Genomic DNA, 17,308 nt, shown 5'->3' with positions numbered 1-17,308 from the left:
AAGCTATAAAATAAGCCCCTCGAGGGGCTGGCCCGGTGACGCAGTGGTTAAGTTTGCATGTTCCACTTTGGCAGTCTTGGGTTCGTTGGTTCGGATCCCGGGTACGGACATGGCATCGCTTGGCAAGCCATGCTGTGGTAGGTGTCCCACATATAAAGTAGAGGATGATGGGCACGGACATTAGCCCAGGGCCAGTCTTCCTCAGCAAAAAGAAGAGGATTGGCAGCAGATGTTAGCTCAGGGCTAATCTTCAAAAAAAAAAAAAACCCCTTTGAGCAGGGAGTTTTAGCAAGGGGCCCAGACTCTCTGAAGTTGAGTGCAAAGTGTTGGGGGGGCAGGTCCACAGCTAACGCCTGCCTGACTCAGCTCCCCTCCTTCACGACCCCAGCCCTGCCAGGCCCCTGTGTGCTCTTAGAGTACTTTATCCTTCTTCACAGTGCCTGTCACGTTCATCCCTGGCTCCTTCCACAGACATTTACTGAGGGCCCACTACGTGTCGACACCGTGCTGGGCGCTGAGGATAAACGGAGGAGAGAGCGACAGGCCCCAATCCTCTGGGAGCCTCTGCTCACCGGACACGGACAGGAAGCAGACACACGTTACTGCACAGAACGCCTGCGGACGGGGCTCGGGCAGACGGCCTGCAGAGTCCGCCTTGGAGCCCCAGCCTCCTCCAGGAGGGCAGGAGCCCCCTGCCCAGCTCAGCGCTCGGCGCCCCACAGGCGCTCGGCACGCAGCGGTGGTGTCAGCGAAAGAGTACAGTGTGTGACTCTCAGAGGGCCCCTGCACGACCTCAAAGCAGTCTGGAAGCGCTCCCTGCTCTCCTGCTCAGCCGGAGACCAGGGTGTTTCGGAGCTGCCTGGGCGCTGCGGCCAGGCTGAGAGCGAGCCCTGGGACTCTGTACTCTGGGGACACAGCCAGTGAGGGACAGGCCACCCTGGACGCACAGCACGGGGCTCGCGTCCAGTGGGCAGGGGCTCTTACCTTCCCACAGTGCCGACACTTGCCATCCTGGCGCCGCCTGTGTACCCAGTGGTGCCGCACAAAGGTTGGCTGGTGGAGGAGGGAAGCATCATGGGAGGGAGGGGTGGAGGACAGGCTCAGTGGCCTGCACCCCTCAGTATATCCATGATGGGGTGCTGCAGGAAGCTCTCTGCGGTCCTGCGCGTCAGTGAGACGGGCTGCAGACTACGCTCTGTGGCCCCGAACAGGGCTAAGGCTCCCAGGGGGACAGAGACATGGGTGCCCCAGCCCCTGCAGGCCGGGACAGCTAGGCTTTCCCTTGGAAACCTTCTCAGAGCCCCATCCCTCACACCTCCCCGGGGCCCCAGAGCAGCCTGGAAGGAGTGCCCCCTGCTGGCGCTCTGGAGACACTCCCGAGAGGTCCACTCTGGAAACTCAGGGCCTCCTTGCCCCTGACCATGCTGGGCACTTACCTCACGGATGTTCCTGGAGCCCGACTCACGGAAGGACGGCTTACAGCGGAAGTTGATCTGTAAAACACGCAAGACCAGCAAGATGTCAGAACTTCCCTCCAGGATCAGGCGTAAGGCCACCCACTGGGGGCAAGGGTCACTCAGAGTCATTGTCACAAGGTAGGGATAGCCCCAGCTCATCCTGGGAGCCCTGAGAACGTGAGACGCCTCCTCTCAGAGGCCCTGCTGCATCCCTGCCCCCTCTCCACCAGCCAGAAGGAGTCCTTCCTTCCTCTGCCCAGTATCCTGGGATGCGGAGGCTGGGCCTTTCCGGCCATCTCCTGTGCTAGAACAGCACCCCAATTTACTCCTCCTGTATCTTCCCTCGACCTCCAGCACGCTCAGCCAGGCACACGCTGGCACCCCAGTCCTTGCTGGCACACCTGTGCTGACTGGTCCCTGGAGACCTTTAGCTAATTTGTGGAACCCTGGTTTGACTTTCTCCTGGGGGAGGGGGGGTGACAGGTGTGCAATGCTGGGGCTGCCCGTGTTTCTCTTTCCCTAACTGTCCCTGCTTCGGCTTCAGCAAGGCTGTAGGAAAGCCTCTCTCTACGCGGCGGTGGCTGGGGAGGAAGCCCATGTTAGCCTGGCTCGTGCCATTCCTAGTCCTGTAGGCTCTCCCGGGTGTCGGTCTGTGTTTCTGCTGCCTGGGGAGCCCTGATTGGCCACGGCAGCCCTCCCACGCTCTGCCTGGACCCCCCGCCCAGTATTTCTGCTACGTCCGTCCGGAAGCACAGGCCTAGACATGCTTCCAGCTGCAGACACACTGTGGACAACGGTCCTTGGGGAAGCATCTCTAAGTGGCAGTGTGCTGGGGACAGAGCCAGGCTTTGGGGTTACACAGGACCGGCCCAGCCACGGCTGAGTTATGGAGCTTCAGCAAGGCAATGGTCCCTTCTTAGTTTGGAGACTAGTAAAATGGTGTCACGGCCATCATTCATTAATTCATCCCATTGACTAATAGTCAGTGAGCCCCCCTCTGTGCCAGGCTTGTTCCAGGCAGTGGGGATAGAGCAGCTAATGAAGGGGGAGCCAGATTCAAACACAGGGTCCCTGGCTCTTCACCACCATGCACACCGGGGTGCCCCTGGCAGGCGATTCTTATGGAACATGAATGTGCGTGTGCAGGCATGCGGGAGTGCTGAGGGGGCTTCAGCAGCCCAAGGGGCGGGGTGGGAAAGGCTGAGAACCACACTCACCTTCTCCAGCTGAGCGATGCAGGGGGTGTGCACCACGATCTTGCAGGCTGCACACTTTCTCCGGGACACCGATTTCTGCTGCAGCAAAGGAAGAGCAGGCCCCTGAGGCACCAGATGCCTCCATCCAGGATGCTGCTCCAGGGCAGACTGAGAAAGCCTCACATCTGCCCCAGCAGAGCGGCCCTCCCTGTGCCCCGGGAACCCCTACTCTTGGCTCCTGACATCCGGACACAGCTCCCATTCCTTGCCATCCTTGGGGGCAGCCCACAGCAGAGGCAATCAGGCAAGAGCCTGGTTCCCACCTTCCCCAGGAAGGGCTGCACCGGTCCAGCTAGCAGGGGTTGGCCTACAGGCATCTAGACCCGGCTCTACCACCAGGGGGCAGCATGCCGCACACAGCTCACTCACCAGCATCTTAGCTACACAGTACTGCTCCCCAACATAGCAGAAGTCCCCCGACACGTTGGTCTCGAACCAGATGTGCTCCCCATATGTCGCCGACTCCTAGACCATGGGACGAACACGCTCAGTGAACGCCTGCCACCTGGCTCATCAGTCACCTGTGCCCTGCCCCGCCAACCCTCTCTCTCCCAAGACAACCCGGCTCCAGCCACCACCATCCACTTTGCTCCATCCTGTTTTCCCCACTGTCCCTACTCTTTAGGGCTCGGCTCAAATGTGGCCACCCCAGGAGGTGTACCACAATCCCACAGGCCCATGGGCTCCGCTCGCAGCTGCCCACGGTACCTCCGTCCGCAACTGCTCCCAGAGCCCCAAGGGGGCTGGTACCCCTCCGCCCCTCCCAGCACCCCGCCACTCACGCTCCAGTCCACAGTGCTCCGGATCTGCCGCTCTGGCTCGCTGCACGGGGCCCCGGGAGTGGGAGGAGGGGGGGCCAGGTGCTGAAGGCCCGACTTGGTGATGGCTTTCCTACAGAAAAGGAGACAGCTGAGGCCAGCTGAGCACTTGGCGACTCTGCTCATCCCCCCTCACCTGGGATCTCTGCCCTCACTGTGACCTCGACCCAAGGGCCAGGCAGGGACACAGCAGGGAGGGTGGAGGACCCCCATGGCAGCCAGACCCTGAGAGGACCCCTGTAAGAGGCTCTGCCCTCCTCACGACCCTTCTAGGGCACGCTGGCTTCTGGGCCCTGCCCAGAGCTGCTGCCAAGCGGGATGCCTGCAGGCCAGGCAGAGCCTCGAAGTCCCTGCTCCATGCCAGCCCCCCTGGAGGCCGCAGCTATACCTACGCAAGCAGGGCGCTCCAGGCCTGGGGTCCGGCTGACTTGCGCCGTAGGGCTACCTGGCGCCTGCGGGAGAGCGGGCGCACACGGGCGGGCATCATGGGACCAGGGTGCTGGCCCCCGGGCCGCTGCTGGCTGAGGCAGCTGTAGTAACCGTGCAGGCCCCAGCGGGCACAGTCGTACACCACGTCCGCAGGGAGCAGGTGGGAGGAGGTGCGGCGCCGGCGCAGGCACCGTGGCACAGGCAGCAGAGCCCGGGCGGCCTGGGGCGGGGGGCGCCCTGGGCTCTCGGCACCTGGCTGGGTGGCACTCAATGCCGCAACTGTCATGTCCTTCTGGACCCTCTCCCCCTCCTCCTCCTCGTTCATGCCCACAAGCCCGGCCAACAGCAGGGGTGCGCCCAGAAGCCGGGCCCCACCAGTGGCAGGCTGTGCGGTGGGCACCTCGTCCACGAGGAAGCGGGGGTTGCAGGAGGGGGGTGCGGTGCTGGAGCGCCGGCGGCGGGTGCCCTGGGCCCCCACCCCGCAGACCGGGAGGCAGCCCTGGAGCTGGCCGCTGGAGCGGCGCCGCTGTGCCAGGGAGGATGAGGCCTGGCCGGCAGGGGAGCGGCGTCGGGCCTTGCCCGTGGGCAGCCCCACACCACCGGGCCGCCGCTGCCCCTCTCCAGGGCCTGGCACCTTCCGCTGGAAGTGTCTCCTAAAGAAGGTCTCCATGGCAGGGGCAGCAGGTGGCTGTTGGGCACAGAGACCGGGAGCATCAGGAGCCAGGCCATGGCCCATCCTGTGCCCAGGAGCCCATCACAGCCTCTGCCCTTTGAGCAGGGAGGGGACGCTTGGGAGGGAGGATGATGGCCTCTGACCTCTGTAAATGGGGTGTTCGAGGGTACCAGGGAGCGCACACTTCCCGCTTTGGGAAGCACTGGCGCCCTCCCAACTTATACCCCTAGGCTGCCCGAGGAGTAAGGCAGAGGAGGGGGCTCCCCTGTCCAGGCACCATAACCCAGAGGCCCGGCCCACACGGCTTCGGCTGCGCTCCCTGAAGCTGATGGGAAAGAAAAGGGAAGCTGGAAGTCCGGAGGCCTGGGTTCCAGTCCGGAGGCGGTCTGGATAGACTGTCAGCCGAGAGCAAGGCTTTCCTGCTCGGCGGGATTTTGCTTTGCCACCAACACGGAGCAGGTTCAGGTTAGGTGTCCCCTCCTGGGACATGGCGTAAACAAGGCTCTCTGAAAAGCAACTCAGACCTGGGAGGAGCCAGCCTCTCTCAGCCCCAGGCCTGGGTCAGGCTGAGTGGCCTGTGGAACTGGAGAGGCTGACACCTGACCGAGGGACAAAGGACCCTGGGGAAAGGAGGCCCTCCGAGAGAGAGCCGGAGAGGCAGCGGAGCAGCCACCCATCTTCACCCAGGGGACTTCGTATGGAAGCGCAAGAGGCCAGAGCCGAGAGAACAGCCTTCTGGATTCTGGAGGGGGCGGGGTGTGCATGTCCGTATCCGAGGGGCTGACGGTAAGGACTTTTCTAGAAGTAGACTGGTCTGCACAGGCAGATTACAGACTTCCCACGTGTGACAATGGGCGACGTCTGAAAACCTTCCCAGCTCTGTCGCTGAGGGAGCCCGTGAACTGCACCTTGTCCTTAGGGCCAATGCAGCAGCTCCAACTCTCCAAGGCCCAAACCCTGAGCTGCCCAGAGCTCCCTCCTGCAGGGAGGCGGGACCCTTGCTGACCATCCTCGCTCCAGCCGCCCTCCCTTGACCTGTTCTGAACACGTGCTCCGCCTCCTTCACCCGCTCACCTACCCCTGCACCCCTTCTTCACAGGCCGCTGGGGTCACCTGCACCCTTGCCTCTCCCTAACCGTGGGGGAAGGGCAGGAAGCCAGATACGCTTCGGGGGGCGAGGCCGCCAGAGTGTCTGGGGATGCCTGTGTCCTGCCATCAGGGGCTCTCCCGGGCCCTGGCAGCCAGAGGGGGGCCCATCACGGCCATGAGACATTGACTGGGGCTGACAGAAGCTCTTCTGCCTGCAGAGGGCCTGGCAGTGGTCAGGCGGGGCGGGGGGTGGGAGCCCTGGACAAATGGTGGGAGAGGGTGGGCTTGAGGACTCAGGCAGGGCTGCATGTCTTGCGCCTACTCTGCCCACCCACCCACCCAGCCACCGCATTCTTTGATTGGGTGGGTCCGGGCAGGCAGCGTCTGGCCGCAGCCCTGGGTGGGTGCAGGGGCCCTGAGGGGGAGGCAGACGGGGGCCCAGGGGTCTGAGCTCCTATGATCAGCGAGCGGTGGAGGCAGCCGGGCCTGGGGAGGCAGCGTCCAGGACTGCCCGGCTCCTGTGCCCTGGCTGTTACAGTCCTCATCCCCTGCAGGCGACAGGGAGGCGGGCAGGAGGCAGCTCTGTGGGCAGAGGGCCTTCGGCTTCCTCCTAACATCGACATCGTCACAGCTCACATTACCGAGTGCTCGCATGTGTCACACACCGTGTAAGCCTCCTCAGATACATCTGCCACTTTATAAAGCACAGCAAGCCTGAAGGACAGCACTGCATCAGGCCACGTTCCTGCAGGGGAACTGAGGCGCAAAGAGGTAGCTTGCCCCAAGGCCACAGCTAGTCAGGGTAGAGCCAAGGTTGGACCCCAAGTCTATCTGGAAAGATACAGAGAAGAGTAGGGTATTTCCTCCTGGGCCACGAGGCTGGGGATGGGGTAGAGACGGGAACCCTAACAGGAACAGTAAGGGTCACATTTTTTTTTTTTTTTTGAGGAAGATTAGCCCTGAGCTAACTGTTGGCAATCCTCCTCTTTTTTCCGAGGAAGACTGGCCCTGAGCTAACATCCATGCCCATCTTCCTTCACTTTATACGTGGGACGCCTACCACAGCGTGGCGTACCAAGTGGTGCCATGTCCGCACCCAGGATCAAAACTGGCGAACCCTGGGCTGCCAAAAGCAGAATGTGTGCATTTCACCGCTGCTCCAGCAGGCCAGCCCCCGGTCACATTGACTGACCACCTCCTGTGGGACAGGCCCTGGGCTAAGCACTTCCATTCATCATCATGTCTGATCCTACCACAACCCTGCAGGGCAGGCAGGAAGCACGGCTCCACCAGAGAGACGAGGAAACTGAGGCTTGAAGAGGGGCAGGAACGTGCTCAAGGCCACATGGCCGGTTAGTGCCAGAACGGGGACCTGAACCCAGGTCTGCCCTGCACCCAGAAGACGAGCCTGAAGGCCCAGCTGGCCCCTGCTGCCAGGGCACCAACCTACCAGCACTCCCCCAGGGTGTCCGCTTTCCCCGCCCGTCTAGTCAGGCTGCCCTGTGACAGCTGCCCAGCCTGGAGGAGATTAGTCACCCGGACACACCGCCTGATGCTAGTGTCACCCAGAAAACAAAACGCCACAGTCAGTGGGAGGTGGGGGGGGGGGTGCCGCAGGCGCTCAGCGGGTGGTGGTGACGGCTGGGCCCTGTCTGCTGGTCCAGACCCACAGTGACAAGAAGGGCCAGGAGGAAGAGGTGGCCAACACCTCCCGCCTCACAACACGGGGGCCGCTTACAGGTGCTCCCACAGTGCTCTGGCCCCACGCCACCAGGCAGCCAGGTCCACATCTATCGGGAGTCTCCTCGGCTGCCTGATGGTGCGGTCAGTCCGAGCAGGAAGGCAGGCCAGGCCAGGGTTGTGTGACCATGTGCAAAGCTGTCCCCTCACAGGCCTCAGTTTCCTTATTTGTTCGAGGAGGCTGTCAGACTGGCTGATCTGACCTTTATGACAAGCTCTCCTGCCAGGCACCCACGCCTTTGTGCTCCCACGCCCCTTCCCCTGGCCCCATGCTTCCTGTTCCTCTGGTCTCCATAGCAACCTCTGTCCTCTGGTCAGCAAGAGCCTGACTCCTGACTTCCTATCTCTGCCGAGGCTTCTCCTGGGTCTGGTCGGAAGCCCGGGCTGGCTTCCGGCCTGTCCCAGCCTGTCCCCTGCTTGGGCCGGGAGCCTTTTCCCACAGCCCAGCTCTGAGCAGCAGCTTCTTCTCACCTCACGCTGTCACCTTCGGCACACCACAGAGTATGTGTAAAGGTCACTGGAGGAGGCCCCACAGGCTTCTGACACCAACAGCAGAGCAAAATGGCTACCCCTCAGCCTCCGGGTGGGAGGCCTGGGGGAAGCCTGTCACGTCCAAAGGGGACAGTATAGGAAAGGACTCAGGGGCCCCATCAACCTCCAGCTGGCTGTTGGGGGCTGAGAAGGACAAAGGATGTACAGGAGAGGCACGCATGGTGGCGTCTGGCCACGCGCCCTTGAAGGACAGCTGAGCTCAGGCAGCCGCCAGTGTGGGCGAGCGGGCCCAAGTGCCCGACTAGAAGGACCCGGCCACCTAGCCCAGCACATCTCACCCGCTGGGGCTGCTGCAAGTGGAAAAGTGCAAAGGCTTTGGAACCCTGCAGCTGCCAGTGCTCTCCTGGGCTGATCAACTGACCTTTCAATGTCCTCATCTGCAGAATGGGAACGGTACCACTAGCTCAGAAGGCTGGCATAGGCCGCTCTGATGAGATGGCAATATAAAGTACCTAACAATACGACACCTGGCAGAGCGTGGGGGCCTGGCATGGCCTCTGCTCACGGCAGACACCAGGGCATGTGGATTGTGCCGCCTCCTGCGTTCGTCTCTGCCTGCGGTGGGGGTGGGAACCCAGAAAGGGAAGCAGGAGTACCCAGGGTGGCCACCACCCACCACATGAGGAAGAGAGCCTGGCAGCCGGAGCCACCTGGGTGTCTGCTCAGCTGTGAGGAATGCCCTCTGCCCCGATACCACGCCTGACCCCCAGCGACTCCTCTGCCTCCTTAGGTGCTCGCCCAGGACACCCTGTGGGATTCAGCCAGAGCACCCATTCCGTGCTGTGGGCAGGGCCCATACATGCCTTTCCCCTGTGTGCAGGCTGGGAATGGTGCACGGTGGCCCCTCTTCCAGCAGCCCCAGAGCAAGGGCAGGGAGCTGACCCCAGCAGACTGCCAGGCAGAAGCCACCTCTGGCTGCTCTGCTCCCACAGCCCCCAGGTCGGAGGGAAGGTGACAGGGACTGGCGAGGCAGGATCCCACCTTCCCCAAGGTCTCTACTCACCAAGGGGATCCTGCCACAAACAAAACAAAACAAAACAAACAGAAATGCACAGCGGGGAGTAGTGGGACCAGGGCTGCACGGTCAGAGAGGTGACAGGCCAGTAGTGTTGGCTCCCTGGCTCAGGGGCCAAAGCCCGACATTCCCTTCCCCTGGACCTTTCCATCAGCTTCAGGAACCTCATCTTGGGATGATGGTGCCTGAGCCCACCCTGACCCACCCCTTCCCAGACCACCCCCAGACACAGAGAGCAGGGAGGAAGCAGAATGCAAGGAAGGATTGTGGGTGCCCCCTGTGACCTGATCTGGAAGGCAGGGTGGCAGGCAGGAGGTGGGCGAGCAGGTGGGGGCCTGGGTCCCCGTGGGCAGGTGAGCCCCGGCTCTGGCTCCAGCTCCAGGCTGCCGGCCTCGGGCTTGCAAGTCCTAGTTTGGAGAGCGAGCGGCTGTGGCTGCTCATCTGCCCCCTCCCCCTCGCCACCCGCCTCCCCCCAGCTGAGACAGCCGTTATGAAAATAACCCGATTGGTAACCGACTGCACTTCCTCTCCCAGCGGTGGCTCCGGGCCCTGCAGCAGGCAGGCGGAGGGTAGGTGGGCGGGCACAGAAGCGTGCACGAGTTTTGCCTCCTGACTTCTCTCCCCAAAGTTCCCAGAGCCAGGCTGAGTGACGGGCAGCCCAGTAGCCTCCCCTCCCTCTGGCACCTGTTTCAGCGCAGCCCCTGCCTCAGCTCCAGGAGGCGGGGGTGGGGGGGGTGTGTGGGGGAGATTGGGGGTCAGGCCGGAAGGGGAGCTGGCCACCTAACGCCGTCTCCCACCCACGGGACAGGTTTTCTGGGGTCTGAGAAAAGCATCCGAGACAGCTAAGCACTGGCTCCAGACCTAATAACCACAAAAATAAATATCTGTCAAGTGTCTCACAACTTATAAAGCACTTTTTCACACGCGTTATCAGAAAAGAGGCTTGCAATTCCCCTGCGCTGGTGGCATTACGGTAAACGAAGGGGCACCTGAGGCCGTGGAGGCCTGTGACCGCCCACGGCTCACAAGTGGCTGAGCTGGGACTCCAGATCCTGGGTCTCGAAGCCCTGCCAACGGGGCGGGTCCCAGCTGCCCTGGCTCGTGTCCAGGGGAGGCCAGCCCCTTGCACACCCACATCCTGCCCAGGATGCCCGCCTGGCTCCCAAGGGGCTAGGGTGGCAGCTGTCAAACTTCCTGGTCCCAGGACTCTTTCACACTTAAAACTTGAAGTGAAGATCCCAAAAAGGCTTTGATTATGGGGGTTAGAGCTATTAATATTTACTGTTAGAATTTAAACGGAGAAACGTTTCAAGTATGTGTTAATTCCTTTAAAAACAACAAACCCATGACACGTTAAGAAATAAAACAGACTTTTAGGAAAACTAAACTATTTTCTAAAAAAAAAAATTAGTGGGAAGAGTGACATTTTAAAAATTTTTGCAAATCTCTTTAATGCCTGGCTTAACAGAAGACAGCCGGATCCTCGTACCTGCCTCTGCAGGCAATCTGTTGTGATGTGCTGTTTCAGCTGAAGTATACGAGGAAAACGCTGCCTCATACTGACGCGTACTTAGAAAAGGAAGGAGTATTTTAATAGCCTTTTCAGCCAATTATGGACACTTTGCAACTACACTAAAATACGACAAGCGGCAGTTTCTTAAAGGTTAGTGGCTGTGTGGAATCTGGAGCCCCGTCACTGAACCTTTCACTGGCCCATCTTGCTTTCTGAATTTCGTAACGTCAAGCATTGGTCACTGGAAAATATTGGGCTAGTGAATTGTGATATCTTCCAAATGTTGACACATTTCCTCGTGCAATATCAAAAAACCACACTTGCTAACATATTCCGGGTCTCATGAGAAAAGTCTTTAAGTCCTGGGAAGCTCTCAGGCTCTAGAGAGTGCATCCGAGGATTCCAAAATTCTAATTTTCGTTCAAAAGCTCGAATTTTATCATTAGCAACAAATACGGATGCTGTTTTTGAAGTGACAAGCTCACTTCATTCATTTTTGAGAAAACGTCTGCCTAATACCTAAGTCTGAAGAGTTTTGCATGTCAGGTGTTCTTTCAAATTAAAATGGTGTTCCTTAAAAAAAGTGACTAGTACAGCTTGCAATTCAGTCACAAGAGTGCTTCTCAAGAGAACCAGCAGAGTTCGGCTTGCAGTAAAAGTATATTACGTACATGTCATATTTCTTCATACAGAGTATTTAAAAAGATGTATCTCAAGGATCCCGGCTTTATGAAATTAACCCTTTTACTGCATTTTTTGTTGCTGTGAGTGGGAAGAACACAATGGCTGCTGGTTTACATTGGGGCCACCGCCCTGATCTGTGCGAAGGTTCCAGCAGTTTCACCCACGATTGCTTCTGCACCATCAGTCCAATATTAATACAGTGAAAAAGACAGCTCCGAAAGTAGTGTTATGAGAATAGTTCTGGCCTCAGAAATGCCTGGAAAGGCTCTAGGGCACTCCTAAGACCATACTTTGGGAACCACGGATTCAAAAGGAGGCCCGAATCCTCCAGCCTGGTGAATGTGGCTTCGGTGTGTGGCTCTCCGATGCCCTGACTCACCCTTGGTTCTAACCAAGCCAACGTGTTCTCTGCCCCCCAGTCTGGCTGTGCCCAAGCTCGCTGCTGTGTCCCTGCACGTGGCGTAGCTTCTGCCTGGAATCCTGGCCCCCTTCCCCACCTGGTATCAAAATCCCAACTCTCGCAGCTGCCCTGGCCAAGAACACGTCACTCCCACTGATTATCCCCACCCCCCGTTTGGCTCCTCTGCCACTGGACCCCTGGGAGTCCTGATTCTCTCAAGTCCATATGCCTCGTTCCTCCTACCCACCAGACCGCCAGCTCCTGGAGGCCAGGGGCCAGTTCTAGCGCATCTGGGCACGCCCAGCACGGTGCCTGGCAGTGAGGCCAGTGCTTCCTGCTGATCAGCTCAGGAGGAAGGAACAGGGAATTCCGTGGGGGAGGGGCCAGAGCCATAAGGGGAGAGAAGGGTCCCGCACCCAAGGGCTGACCACAAGGCCCAGGCTGGCCCAGGCCACTTCTCTCTGTGCGCACAAGTGGATGGCGACAGCCTTGGTTTTAGCAGCTACCTTCTCTCCTCTCCAGAGGCCCCAAGAGCGACAGCTGAGCCCCTTTCTGAGCCGGGTGCCCTGCCCACTCCATGCTCTCCTGGCTTCCTTTATAAAACCTGGACAGCAGGATTCGGCGACGTGAAGTCACAAGGTGAGGGTGGTGGGCAGGGAGGGGAGGGGAGGGGAGGGGCTGCCTCAGACGCTGGGGGCCGCGCCAGGACCTTAGCTCTGAGCTCTTGCTGAAACAGCCCCAGTCTCTCCTTCATGTCCCCGGTGCCTGTCTCAGGGTCTGACTCCTGGTCAGCCCCAGAGAAATGTGTGCGGAATGAACAACTGACTCGTTCCTTTAGGGCCTCCCCTCCAAGCCATCCAGCCCACTGCCACCAGAGTACAATGCAGAGACCTGGGCCTGACAGGCAGCAGGCCTCCCAGCCTCCTCCCTCAGCTCACTCCCATACATATTTTTTTTTGTGTGAGGAAGAGTGGCACCGAGCTAACATCAGTTGCAAATCTTCTGCTTTTTGCTCGAAGAAGCCTGTCACTGAGCTAAATCTGCGCCCATCTTCCTCCATTTTGTTTTTAAGTGGGATGCTGCCACAGCATGGTTTGACCAACGGTGCTAGGTCTGCGCCCAGGATCCGAACCTGCAAACCCAGGGCCACAGAAGTGGAGTGCTCAAATTTAACCACTACGCCACTGGGCCAGCCCCCTCTCATACTTTTCACATTTTATTTGACAAACACATAACTCACTCTGGGCTAGACACTGTTCTAAGCATTTTACAAGTATTAACTCACTTAATTTCATAAAAATTAATAGGATTATTATCCCCGTTTTACAGATGAGGAAACTGAGGCACAAAGAGATTAAATAACTTGCCTGCAGTCACACAGCTAATAAGTGGCAGAGCTGGGATTCCAACCCAGGAGTCTGCTCCAGGCCCAAGCTCTTAACCTCTCATTCCCTCCCTCTAGATGCTTCTGTCAAAGCACCATGGGTCCCTCCGTGCTTGTGCACCTGGCACCTGGAATCCAACTGTCCTCTTCTGCCTAGTGAACTCTCCTTTATCTTTTCCCTCTCATCTTTTCAGAGTTGGTTCAGACATTGGCTCTGCCGGAAAGTTCTCCCGAGGCCAGGCTCCTGGGGGGTTAGCTGCTCCCACGCTCCGGCCCCTTCAGTCATTCTGGGCCAACAGCCGTGGTTTACAAGTCTGTATTCCCCACCAGATTGTGAGCCCCTGGGACGGTGTATTGCTTGTAATTGCATCCCCAGGGCCTAGAAGTGCCGGATGTGGTTTGAAGAGCGAATGGAGGGAAAAGTGAATGGTCCAGGCTCAGCTTCACGGATCAAGCTGAGAGCAAAGGGCTTCAGGCCAGCCAGTGACCCAGCGCTGCCCAGCTCCTGAGGCCTCCCTCCAGCAGTGGGTGGGTACGCTGCTGGTCTGGGCTGAGCTCTCTGATCTCAGAGACAACTGAAACTCATCTCTGATGGATTGCTGATGTCTCCCTCTGAGACGCCCAACCCCCTGCTGAGAGTGTCACAAAGCCCCGGTTGACCCCCCCATCCCTCTTCTCTGGTGACGGCCCCTCTCCTTGGCTTCTCTTGTGTCTGCGGCAGGCTCCCATTCCCCATCTGCTACGAGCACCATTCCCCCATCATCCCTCATTCAAAATTTAATTCCCCCTCTGAACCTTCTGGTCACGTTGCTCCCCCCTCCATTTCCTAGAAGAAATTCTCAGAATCCGCGGTCAGCCCCGGGGCCCCACCCTGCCCCGCAGGCTTCCGTGCACCCAACACGGGGGTTTTCCTGCCTTTCGGTCAGGAACTGTGCCCAAAATCTCTCTGAGAGGTCGCAGGGGACAAAGGTCTTGTCCGAGGATTTGGACTCAAAGGTACAGAAGGTTCTGCCTCGGATTCGCTATGTGACCTCGAGCCAGGCTTTACCTTGAGCCTCCATTTCCTCATCTGATAAGGGGGACAGCACCCGCCTCGTCCTCCTCACCAGACCACTGCAAGCTTGACAGAGACAGTGTTTGTTCACAGTAAGCAATTCCTCAGTTTACCAACACTTCGAAGAAAGAAAGTAACTCCTGAGGCCTACAAATGAGGACGACAACTTTGGAGCACAATTGGGCAACAGGTGTCTAAGCTGAAGAGACCCCACTCTAACCAAGTGCTGGGGCAGCACACACAGGACCAAGTACCAGAACAGTCTCTGAAGGACAGCTTCTATGACAAAACCCCTGCCATCGGCCTAGATGTCCATCAACAGGAGCCGGGGCACATAAGCTGCTGTACAGGTACAAAAAGGAATAGGATAAAGCAGTTAAAAGGGGTTCACCAGAGCTCACGTTTCAAGACGCTTAAACTCCACACGATATAGCGGGAAAAATCTAAATTCAGAATACGTACGGTATATCATTTAAATCAAGTGCAAAACCACAAAAAGAGTACTATATGTGGCTATGGATGCACAGCTATGTAGGAGAAACTTTAAAACAGGCATGGGCATACAACCGCCACCGCCAGGACTGTGGTTTCCTCCGGGGAGGGAGACGGGGGCCTCCATCTCTATCTAAAGCATATACGACATAAGGGTAAGATTTGACCGAGCTAAGAGGCGGGTACGACATTATTCTGTGTACCTTTCTAATTGCAAAATATTTAATGTTTTTTAAAAGATTTAAAAACAATTTTTGAAAGAGACCCCCCCAGAGAGAGAAGAGCTCGCCGGGGATGCCCTGGGTCTTCTGTGGCTGGGTTTCAGCAGTGGCACGGGACCCCAAGTGTGCTCCTTACGCTGTCGCACAGCAGGAAGTCCACGTCTGTGGGGCTGGAAGGAGGGTCTGCTCCCTAAGGAGGCCTTCCAGAGGAAGGAGAGGGGGGCAGGTTGTGTCAGTGGGGTGTCTCTGTGGGCTGGGGAGCAGGAACCAGCCTGCCCCCTTTCACAACCGCCCCCGCCTCAGGAAAATGTCAGCAAGCTGGGGAAGGGGGGTGGAGAGACAGGCAAGCTGTGAACCCGCGAGATGCTGGGGCGTGGGCGGCGCAGGCCCAGGCTCCCGGACAGCTATTTTGGCAAGTGCTGTGATAGGGCTCAGCCCTGGCAGCGGAGAGGCCTCTCCATGGGAGCTCTGAGCTGGCGCTCAGCCAGGAGCAAGGGGGAGCAGGTCTCTAAAGGCGGAGGGGCGCTCTGGGCCCTCCCTCTCTCTTGAGAGTTCTCACCACGAGGCGCTGGGTACAAATGAGGCCCGGTGCGCCAAGCACCTCTCCTTAGGCCACAAGCCACCCACTGCCCCCAGGGTGATAGCACAGGCTCCTTTGAACACGTCCATTGAGTCTCCTGCTCCCTGCCCTTTGAAAGCAAGATAAAGGTCACAGACTTGCCCCTCCATCCAGACCCAGCCAGGGAGCCATGTGACAACCTGCTAACAACCCCAGTGCCCCTACTCAAGGGTCTCCCCCAGCCCAGCCTTGCTCCCCCTGAAGCTGGGATCCCTGTGGCAGTTCCCCCTCGAGGTCCGGGAGCAGATCACCTCCTGGGTCTCACTCCAATCCCACACAAGACAAAAGTCTCTCAGTCTCACGGAGCACTCAAACCCCCTCCCGGGCTCCGCCAGTTTGGGGATGGGAAAATAACAGGAGAAGAGAGTGCTGACCAGGAGGGCAGCCTGGCGTTGGGAAAAGAGCCTTGGGTCTGGGCTCAGGCGTGAGCTGTGTGATGCTGGGCCGGGCCCCTGACCTCTCTGCCCTGGCTTCTCATCGTAAAATGGGAAGCAAACCAACTACAAGGATGTTGTGAGGATCACACGAAACTGGTGCCTTTACAAGCTTCTGGCAACTGGTAATCGCCAGAAGAAGATGAGCTGGCATGGCACTCACCTGGACGCAGGGGAGTGGAGGGGAGGGTGGGGGTGCTCATGTCCTCACCTCGCCCTCCTCTCCCCGGGCCACAGAGCCCGTGGGCTCACTCAGACCTGCTCCCCACCGCCTAACCATGTCTCTGGTGTCTCAGCCGAGGAAAGAGCAAAAGGGAAGATGGCGGAACGAGAGCTCCTCAAGGACACTTGCTCTGGCTGGCACTTCCCCCCCGGAACTGCCCTCGAAGGCTGCCACCTGTGACGGGAGTGGCAGCCAGGCCTGAGCTGAGAACCCTGGTGGGTGGGGAACCACGCTGCAGGTGCCACGTGGGGCTGATACCCTATGGGGGACCTGAAACACAGCAGCAGTCAGGGGGGCAAGAGACGAGTGCCTGGCACCATGCAGAAGTGTACCCGCTCTCCACCCAGGGCCCAGGGAAGCGTGGAGCCTGGACGCAGGGGTGGCCAGCCCCCTCCTCACCCACGCTGGCCCCAAGCTGACTTAGAGAACTGCTGGGGGGGGTGGCCTCCATGAGGAGAGGGCAGGTGGGAAGGGGCCACGCCAGGAAAGCAGGGAGGGCTCTGGGGTCCTGTGATGTGCCACAAATTGACATGACCCTGCAGTCAGGGGGCCGGAGCTGGGGTCCCAGACAACCCCTAGCTGGCTGTGAGACCGTGGCCCAGTCAAGGCCACCTCACTGGCCTCGATCTTCAGGGAGGGGCTGGGTTGGGCCAGGTGACATGGAAGCTCAGGGCCTGCCTTCTGCCACACTGGGACTGGCCCCACTCTGGCAGCAAGAGATCAGATAACTCGCCAGGAGGAGGCATCTGTGGGGCCACCTCCTGCAGGTCTGGTCCAAGCGGACTGGCCAGAACGAGAAGCTCCCCTCCCACAGCCCTCCCCACAAGGGCAGCTGTCGCCCCCTGGTGTCACTCTAGGGATACTGCAGGGCAAGTGCCCCGGTCATCTTCCAGACCTTGAAACTCTCTTTCTTGCCTTTGGCGGGGTCTAGGGACCTAACCTCTGCTTCTCCTGGGGACCAGCACAGGCCAAGCCTCAGGACCAACGTCGCACTCATCTCCTCTGCTTGGGGGGTGACTGGCAAATTCTGGAGAGGGCTCAAGGACCCTGAGCAGGGCAGCCCTGTTTCTCTAGCCCTCCCACCTCCAGCTGCCCAGGGCCTAGCTTTCCCTGACCAGGGCCACTCAGTCCTTCCTCTGTCCTTGCCTGGGAGGACACCCACTCTCATGCTCTCTTTTGCCAACTGAGTGTCCTGGGTGGCTCCGCATCCTGAGATTTGACCTTTTGGCGTACGGCACGGAGAGAACATGACAAG

The 17,308-nt window shown here is 59.1% G+C and overlaps 1 protein-coding gene across 23 annotated transcripts in view; it reads right to left on the bottom strand.

The window, feature by feature from the left end:
- The window catches only part of DGKZ (diacylglycerol kinase zeta), a 41,052-nt gene that overhangs the window by 8,386 nt on the left and 15,358 nt on the right, over positions 1-17,308 (bottom strand). For 8 of the 23 annotated variants that reach the window (XM_070564960.1, XM_070564954.1, XM_070564956.1 and 5 more), the window contains exons 2-6: positions 3,496-3,604; positions 3,083-3,178; positions 2,675-2,752; positions 1,437-1,493; positions 985-1,053 (exon numbers count right to left, since the gene is read on the bottom strand). In XM_070564960.1, coding sequence (XP_070421061.1) covers positions 985-1,053; positions 1,437-1,493; positions 2,675-2,752; positions 3,083-3,178; positions 3,496-3,604 — 409 coding nt within the window. Of the gene's footprint in view, positions 1-984; positions 1,054-1,436; positions 1,494-2,674; positions 2,753-3,082; positions 3,179-3,495; positions 3,605-3,919; positions 4,649-9,313; positions 9,437-17,308 lie in introns of those variants that run through there. The other 15 variants (XM_070564955.1, XM_070564957.1, XM_070564968.1 and 12 more) reach the window with 6 other exon arrangements.

Source organism: Equus przewalskii, chromosome 11 (genome assembly GCF_037783145.1).
Source record: "Equus przewalskii isolate Varuska chromosome 11, EquPr2, whole genome shotgun sequence".
NCBI classification, from domain to species: domain Eukaryota; kingdom Metazoa; phylum Chordata; class Mammalia; order Perissodactyla; family Equidae; genus Equus; species Equus przewalskii.
This window is presented reverse-complemented; position numbering and strand designations above follow the sequence as displayed.